At 35.7% G+C, this 9,606-nt stretch overlaps 1 protein-coding gene across 1 annotated transcript; it reads left to right on the forward strand.

Moving 5' to 3' along the window:
• The first annotated feature begins 7,163 nt into the window (after positions 1–7,163).
• LOC113785816 (uncharacterized) lies at positions 7,164–7,652 on the forward strand. Its single transcript, XM_027332890.1, has 2 exons — positions 7,164–7,275; positions 7,345–7,652. The coding sequence occupies exons 1-2, from the start codon at positions 7,164–7,166 to the stop codon at positions 7,650–7,652; spliced, it is 420 nt and encodes a 139-aa protein (XP_027188691.1).
• Positions 7,653–9,606: the final 1,954 nt, after the last annotated feature.

The following is a 9,606-nucleotide window of genomic DNA, read 5'->3' on the forward strand; positions in this document are numbered from 1 at the left end:
TTATAATATTTTACTAATTAGATAATTTTAGGAAGCGTTATGGCTCGTCGCACAAACCGATCGGTTCCCCAAGGAAGAAACGACATGACTGAAGCAATCCAAGCCATGAATGTTATGGCCGCAGCAATGGCCCAACAAGCTGCGATCCAGGCTCAACGAGATGCACAGAGGGATCAGAGGGATGAATTAGCCAGTGCAGCAAGAGCATTGAATGAATTTCGTCGACAAGATCCGCCTAAATTCAAAGGGGAACATGACCCCGACAAGGCTGATCTTTGGCTGCAAGAAATAGAGAAGATCTTCAAGATCTTACACTGCTCTGACAATGCGAAAGTAGAGTATGCGACCTATTTGATGATTGGTGAAGCTGAATACTGGTGGCGAGGTGCGAAGAAAATGATGGAGACAAATCATGAAGAGCTAACTTGGGAGGCTTTCAAGAATAAGTTCCTAGAAAAATACTTCCCGAAAAGTGCTAGGGCTGAGAAGGAGGCCCAATTTCTGAAGTTGTATCAAGGGAATCTCATAATAGCGGAATATGCGGCAAAGTTCGAGTCCCTAGCAAAGCACTTCCTCTATTTCCTAAATCAGATAGATGAAGAATACATGTGTGAGAGGTTTGAAAGCAGGCTTAGGTATGAGATTAAGGAGTTAGTGGGTCCCTTGGAGATACACCAATATCAAGTGCTAGTGGAGAAATGCAAGAAAGTGGAGCAAATGAAACAGAGCCGCCTGAATAAGGGTGCTATAGGTGGCCCCATCAGACCTCAGGTAGAGATTTAAATCCATCCATATCATGAGAGTCATAAGTTTGGTCTCTAAATGTTAATAATTGCCTCTAAATGTTAATATTTGAAAACAGGGGCATAACGACCAACATAATAGGGGCAAGCAGCATCAACAACACAAGCCATATGCCTGACCACTGGGGAATGCTAGAGATCAACCTCGACCTCAAAACGGGGAAGGTCAAGGGCCAAAAATTCCAGGTCAGAACCAAGCGTACCCTGTTAAGTGTTTTCGCTGCAACAGAGAAGGACACAAGATATCTGAGTGTCCAATCAGACCAAGGGTTTGTTACATTTGTCAAAAACCAGACCATTTTGCAAATGAATGCCCTGAACGGAAGGACGATAGAGCTGTCAACCGCAACAATATCAACGACAATGTTGTACGCCCTACTGCCAAGGGACGTGTGTCTACCACATCAATGGAGATGAAACCCCATCTTCCTCTGAACTTATCCAATGTGAGTGTTTAATTGCGGGAAAATCACTTAATGTAATTTATGATTCGGGGGCAACACACTCATTCATTTCATTGGATTGGGTGGATTCGCTCCAACTTACTGTTACTACTTTGCCGTTTGATTTGGTGGTTACCCTACCTTCTACCGAATCGGTGAAATGTAATACGGCTTGCTTGCAATGTCCGTTAATTGTGTTTGATGTGAGATTCAATGTTGATTTGATTTGTATTCCCCTCAAGCATGTGGGAGTGATCCTTGGAATGGATTGGTTGTCAAGCCATTATGTTCTATTGGATTGTGCTCGTAAGTCTGTGATATTCCCAGACCCAGGTGTTTCTCGATTCCTCGATACCAATAAATTGAACTTCTCTTTGAAAGGGGGAGTTCAGAAGTGTGTTTCCCTCAACTCAGTCAGTACGAAGCTAGAGGTGGAGGTAGATGGGATACTTGTGGTCGAAGATTTTCCAGAGGTATTTCCGCCGGATGTACCAGGATTGCCCCCAGTTCGTGATATTGAATTCTCAATTGATGTGACTCCGGGTACAGGACCTATATCTATTGCACCATATAGAATGTATCCGTTGGAATTTTCAGAGTTGAAAAATCAGTTGGAGGACCTTTTATCTAAACAGTTCATACGACCGAGTGTCTCACCTTGGGGAGCACCGATACTCCTAGTGAAGAAGAATGATGGAAAGTCTAGACTCTGTGTCGATTACCGTCAGCTTAACAAAGTCACCATCAAAAACAAGTATCCATTGCCACGCATTGATGACTTGATGGACCAACTCAAAGGAGCAATGATATTTTCAAATATTGATTTGAAGTCGGGGTATCATCAGATTTGGGTGAAGGAAGAAGACATTCCTAAAACTGCATTCAGAACTCGCTATGGACACTTTGAGTATTTGGTGATGCCTTTTGGTGTCACCAATGCACCAGCTATTTTCGTGGACTACATGAATCGTATATTTCACCCCTTCTTAGACAAATTTGTAGTGGTCTTCATGGATGACATATTGATTTATTCTAAGAGCCTAGAGGAACATGAAGTTCACCTACGTCAAGTTTTGCAAGTCTTGAAGGACAAGAGATTGTATGCTAATTTGGGGAAATGTGAATTCTGGTTGGAGGAGGTGAAGTTCTTGGGACATGTCATTTCAAAGGAAGGTATTGTTGTCGACCTAACTAAAGTAGAGGTTGTGGTGGCATGGAAACAACCACAGACCGTCACAGAGATTAGAAGTTTCCTGGGCTTGGCTGGATATTATAGAAGATTCATTGAGGATTTTGCCAAGATTGCAGCGCCGTTGACACAACTCACAAGGAAGAATCATATTTATGCATGGACGGAGGAATGTGAGAGGAGTTTTCAGATGATGAAAGAGAAGCTAACTACATCACCGGTGTTGGTGTTACCACAACCAGAAGAACCATATGAAGTTTATTGTGATGCTTCTTTACAAGGGTTGGGTTGTGTACTTATGCAGAACAAACAGGTGGTAGCATATGCTTCAAGACAGTTGAAGGTGCATGAGAAACATTATCCCACGCATGACATGGAGTTGGCTGCAATAGTTTTTGCACTAAAAATTTGGAGGCACTATCTGTATGGGTGCAATTTTGATGTATACAGTGACCATAAAAGTTTGAAATACTTGTTCGACCAGAAGGAGCTTAATATCCGACAGCGAAGATGGATGGAGTTCATCAAGGATTATGAGTTCACGTTGCACTATCACCCAGGAAAAGCCAATGTGGTGGCTGATGCCTTGAGTAGGAAGCGGGCCCATTTGTCATCCATAAAAATGAAGGGATTAGAGTTGTTAGAGAATTTTCGCGACTTGGATCTTAATATGGATTCTTTGTCGGGAAAAGTACAATGTGGAATGATCATTGTAGATAATAAACTAATGAATGAGATAAAAGCCCTTCAAGCGACCGATGAGACTATTCAGGGGAGACGAAAATTGGTTGAGACCGGCAAGGCTCCCGAATTTCAAATGGGTCCAGATAACATTTTGTGGTGTAATAAACGTATTTGTGTGCCGGATAATGCAGAGTTGAGAAAAACCATTTTGGATGAGGCCCACAAGAGCAAACTGAGTATTCATCCTGGTACTACAAAGATGTATAAAGACTTGAAGCAAAGATTTTGGTGGCCAGGAATGAAGAAACAAGTGGCGGAATATGTGGCGTCTTGCCTGACTTGCCAAAAGGCTAAGGTTGAACACCAAAAACCTGTTGGATTGTTGTTGAAATACTTGTTTGACCAGAAGGAGCTTAATATCCGACAACGGAGATGGATGAAGTTCATCAAGGATTATGAGTTCACGTTGCACTATCACCCAGGAAAAGCCAATGTGGTGGCTGATGCCTTGAGCAGGAAGCGAGCCCATTTGTCATTCATAACATTGAAAGGATTAGAGTTGTTAGAGAATTTCCGCGACTTGAATCTTGTAGTACCTCAATTTTGTCCTATAAAATAATTTAAATTTATTTTAATAATAATAATAATATATTTTACAATTATCATAAAAAATCTAAACATCTTTATTTTACATAAAATAAAAGAATTGAATTACAATAAAAACAATGTTTCTGATTTGGCATGGCAACACATCAATACCCAATACACCAATCCATTCCACCCTGCCAACACTCAACTTCACCTTCATCTTCCATTCTACATCCTTTTATCTGCTTGACTTTGTGCAAAAGCTTTTGCAAACCCTCCTTTATATTATTTGCATTCCCAGCATCTTGTCATAACTTTGCTTTATATTATCTGTATTTACAGCATTTCCAAGTACAAACATATTAAAAACCAGTTAATTGATTGAGATATACTAATAAAGGTATTACTTGTATAACCTTCCTTTATAACCTCTACACTCAAAATCTGTATTTTGCAACAAACACTACAAAATCTAGAACCTGATTTTATCTAATAAACAGAAGAATTCACCACTTTAATTTATTTTTAGTTTATAAATAGAGTTTGAAGTTTTGATACCAAAAAAAGAAAAAAAGACACTAAACACAGGTTCAGAATTTTGAAATAGAGAAAAAGAATTTGAAATTTAAAAACAGAGAGTAAATTTTCTTTTTGGGAGAGAAATTTGTAAAAAAAATACACTGAAGCAGAGATTAAATTTTGCCACTATTCAAACATACAGAAACAGAGGAACAAATAGAAGGATTAAGAGGTATTTTCGTTTATTCATTTTTTCATTTTTCTAATCAATCTGTTGAGTTTGAGTTATGAATAAAAGATGAAAATTGTTTATTATTATTGATCTGAGTATAAAAAATGTTAGAGATAATAGGATTAAAAAACTCAAACCTTGAACGCCGTTGTCGTCGCCGGAATGTCGACTGTGTTTCCTGGTCACTCCGTTCGTCTGACTCCCCTTCTTCCTCGACGACCTAATCCAGCGGCCTCATTCCAACGCCGTTCTTATTCACGGTCTTGATGATGAAGTTCGCGTGGAAACATGGCTCTGTTTTTCTCTTTTGAAACTTTTGATTTGCAACCCTCATTGCCCTAGCCGCCACTCTGGTTTTTGCCTATGCCTTGTTTCAATTTAGGGTTTGTTTTACAAATCAGTTTTCTGAAGGTATTGGGCCACGGTTATTTGCAGCCCATTTACGTTTTTTTGTGGTCTAACCTTTTTTTTAGTTTGATCATTGCCTTTTATTTTAAAATATACATGCTTGAATATTTAATCAATTTCTAATATAAAAAATAATTATTATTTTTTTATCTCTTTTTATTTTTTTTAGATATGACATTTTTTTTTTGGAGATATTAATATAAGTTGTTTTTTTTTACTTTGAAATTTAATTTTAAATAATAAAATTTCTTAAGAGTATTAAACTAGATGTAACATGTGTTTTTTTACTCTTTGAGTTTTGAGACACGAGTTGTACAACTCGATCGTCTTAAAACTCATATTTTAAGATAATTATCTAAATCAAACATCTTTTTAATCTTTGAGTTATTAGAACACAAGTTGTGACAATTTGGTGGTTCTAAATCTCATCTTCATAAATAAATTAATAAATTATAAATTATAAACCAATTAAAAATTAAAAATTATTAAAAAGTTAACTAAAAATAACATTTTTTAATCCCGGAGTTACATAATACAAATTATATATTTTAGTAGCTCTAAAATTTGTTTTTATAAATAAATAGATCTAAAATCAAACTTTTTTTAAATTTAATTAATTAGATGTGTTTATTTTAATTTTGGAGTTGTTAAGACACAAGTTAAACATTTTATTGGTTTTAAAACTCAATTTAAAAATAAAAAATTCCTTAAAATGATTAAAATTAGATGTGACATATTTTTTTTACTCCTTGAGTTTTGAGACACGAGTTGTACAATTCGATCGTCTTAAACAAGTTTTTTTAATCAAACAAGTTTTTTTTATGTTCGTCAAAATTAATTTTTTTAAGTAACAAAATACAATTTATTTAAAAGCAATCAACGCATTCACATTTTTTACCAAGAACTACGTAGCTTTGATTTCTCCATCGCACCGGGAGATACGTAGGAGCAAGGATTACACTCTTGTCAAGCACGCTAATAAAAACTTTCTTTTTTTGTTCTACTATATTTAACACACTTTTATCTCAAAAAATCACATTTATAAAAACATTTTATAAATATATATTTAAGTTGATATAATTTTGCACAATTAATTGAAGGTAACCGTATTTTAACGGATGTCGTAGGGTGCTAATACCTTCCCTACGCATAATCGACTCCCAAACTCAAAATCTGGTTTCAAAGACCATTTTTACATTTTTTAGGGTTTTCCAATATTTTCCCTATTTTAAAATAAATTTTGGTGGCGACTCCATTGAATTCGATGAAAACTCGAAATTTTAGGTCGCGACAAATCTTAATATGGATTCTTTGTCGGGAAAAGTACAATGTGGAATGATCGTTGTAGACAATAAATTAATGAATGAGATAAAGCCCTTAAAGTGACCGATGAGGCTATTCAGGGGAAACGAAAATTGGTTGAGACCGGCAAGGCTCCCGAATTTGAAATGGGTCAAGATAACATTTTGTGGTGTAATAAACGTATTTGTGTGCCGGATAATGCAGAATTGAGAAAAACCATTTTGGATGAGGCCCACAAGAGCAAACTGAGTATTCACCCTGGTACTACAAAGATGTATAAAGACTTGAAGCAAAGATTTTGGTGGCCAGGAATGAAGAAACAAGTGGCGGAATATGTGGCGTCTTGCTTGACTTGCCAAAAGGCTAAGGTCGAACACCAAAAACCTGTTGGATTGTTGCAGTCATTAGATGTACCAATGTGGAAATGGGATAGCATATTTATGGACTTTGTGGTGACATTACCTAAGACTCAGAAGAAATTTGACTCCATTTGGGTGATTATTGACAGGCTCACTAAATCTACACATTTCATACCTGTAAGGACTACTTACAATGTATCAAAGCTTGTAGAGATTTACGTTGCGAAAATTGTTAGATTACACGGGATACCATCTAGCATTGTGTTTGATAGAGATCCAAAGTTCACTTCTCGTTTGTGGGGAGCATTGCATGAGGCATTGGGTACTAAATTGAGATTGAGTTCCGCCTACCACCCTCAAACCGATGGTCAAACTGAAAGGACTATTCAGACATTAGAGGATTTGCTAAGAGCTTGTACATTAGATAACAGAGGAAGTTGGGATGATCTATTGCCTCTTGTTGAATTTAACTATAATAATAGCTATCATGCAAGCATCGGTATGGCCCCATACGAGGCTTTGTATGGGCGCAAGTGTCAAACTCCCTTGTATTGGTATCAGGATGGCGAAAACTTAATTGTAGGGTCAGAGCTGGTGCAACAGACTACATAGAAGGTGCGTCAGATCCAAGAGCGGATGAGAACAGCACAGAGCAGGCAAAAGAGTTATGTTGATCGACATAGGAGACCCTTGGAGTTTCTGGAGGATGAACGTGTATTCTTGAGAGTGATGCCTACTACTGGAGTTGGTAGGGCATTGAAGTCTTAAAAGCTTACTCCAAAGTTTATTGGACCATACCAAATTCTTCGACGTGTAGGTCCAGTGGCGTATCAAATTGCTTTACCACCGAATTTAGCTAATTTACATGATGTGTTCCATGTATCACAATTGAGGAAGTACATTGCAGATCCATCCCATATTATTGCGCCAGATGATATTCAATTGAAGGAGAATTTTACTTTCGAGGTCCCACCGATAAGCATCGCCGACAGAACTACCAAACATTTGAGGGGAAAGGAAATTCCATTGGTTAAGGTGATTTGGAACCAGACAACTGGGGATGCTACTTGGGAGTTGGAAGAGAAGATAAGAGAGCTTTACCCATACCTTTTAGAGACCTCTTAGTTTCGAGGACGAAACTATTTTAAGGGGGTAAGTATTGTAACACCCTTTTTTTTATTAATTAATTTAAAATCATTAGTTTTGTTTATCCTTTTATTAATTTAGTGTGACGATAGTAAGATAATTATTCTTTGAATGTTTAATTATTTGATAAAGTATTTTCATATTAAATAATTTATTATTGGGATTTTTATTATTGACTAATTAAAACTCGTAGAAATATTTGTCTTAGAGTGAACAATGACCAAGCCAATTTTGACTAAGTCAAATTTAATCACTCACACTACTATTTTTATAACCATATTTTATAAAATTTAATTTATATTGTGTCCATTCAAATGTGTAACTAGCAAGAATAAATACATGAATGCCAATTAATTCTTAACGGTTGGTCATTGAATGGCATTATTCCAATTTAATTCCTTATTCATGTGTGCAATTAAACTCAATGAAGAGAATTATTCATTCTCTCTGATCAGCTTTATGCCTCCTTTATTAGTCACATACACCTCTCCTTCTTAGGACACGATTAAACTTACAGTAGAGGAAAATAAGTCATAATCACTCACACGCATTACCAACACTACATTTATCTCAAAAAATTTCTAAGCTACTCAAACAACCATCCTTACATTCCCTAGCTTTTTGATCGGAGCTATAAACTTTTATTCACCTTGGTGAGACTTTCGAGGACTATATAGTGGTACGTGGAAGGAAAGCGTCCAAGGTAAGGGCTTTTCCCCATGCAGAGTTAGGTTAGATATTAAATTAGCGATTCGTAAGATATTGATATGATGTCTGGATGTATTAAAAGAAAAATGTCGATTTTATTTTCGTCGTAAAGAAATTAACTATCATGCTTTGATTGTTTCTTTTGAGTAATATCTCTATTTTGATGAAATTAATTATAGAATTATATTTTATTACCATACCTTCATCAATATGTTTGTTGTGAAAACGTTCAATGCCATACATGTTTTAGAGTACTTACTTATAAAGTTATAATTTTTATAATGATGTAGTCATTAACATGTTTATTATGATGTATTTAATTTTAATCCTTGATTCTTGAGTATTTAAATTTTAAAACTTGACTTTTATGAACAATATACGTGTTTTGATGAAATTGATGAAAAGTTTATTTTTCATTTACCAATATGAGGAAATTGATTTTTGAATGCATTAATGAATAGTTTTCTTTGTGGTTGCCTAAGTGGCTGGTTATTTGTGTATGATTTTTCTTTGTGGTTGCCTAAGTGGCTAGCGATTTGTACATTTTCGAACATCATTATCATTGTCATGACATACCATATGCATCTTTGTGGACGCCTTAGTGGCTGGTTAAATTTTCCCCATTGGTATGGGTGACTTCTGGATGGACGCCTTAGTGGCTGGCTATATCCGGATCATGTATGTTTAGGACATGCATAATTTGCATACATTTTATTGCCATTATTATTTTTATATAATTATTTATTCTAAGGTGAGTTACTACTTGTTGTTTAGATATATTTTATAATTTTTGGTACACCTTATGAATTATAAAAATCATTTTCTCTAAATCTTTTATTACAAAAAGATTTTATATTTATATTTTATGGTTGTTAACTTATTATTTGGTCTAATTTTGCCGTGGGATGAACTGACCCCTTACACCAACATTTAGGTACTAACGATCTTGAAGGGTTGCATGAATGACGTTTGCTTGGCGCACGCGCGTGGGAAAAAGGGGTACTTTAATAAAATAATAATAATAATGTTTGTAGTGATAAAACCGTTGTGATACAATTTTTAAGTTTATTTATTTCTCATCGTTGATTTTTAATAGAAATGCGGAGGCGGGGTCCTTCTGCTAGGAAAAACTTGAGTTATTCTATTTTTGAGCGAACATTTTCTACAATTAGTAAATTGTCTTTACAAATAATAATATCCGATAAATCGCATTGTGATGTTTTTT

The sequence above is a fragment of the Cicer arietinum genome, chromosome 3, assembly GCF_000331145.2.
Source record: "Cicer arietinum cultivar CDC Frontier isolate Library 1 chromosome 3, Cicar.CDCFrontier_v2.0, whole genome shotgun sequence".
NCBI classification, from domain to species: Eukaryota; Viridiplantae; Streptophyta; class Magnoliopsida; order Fabales; family Fabaceae; genus Cicer; species Cicer arietinum.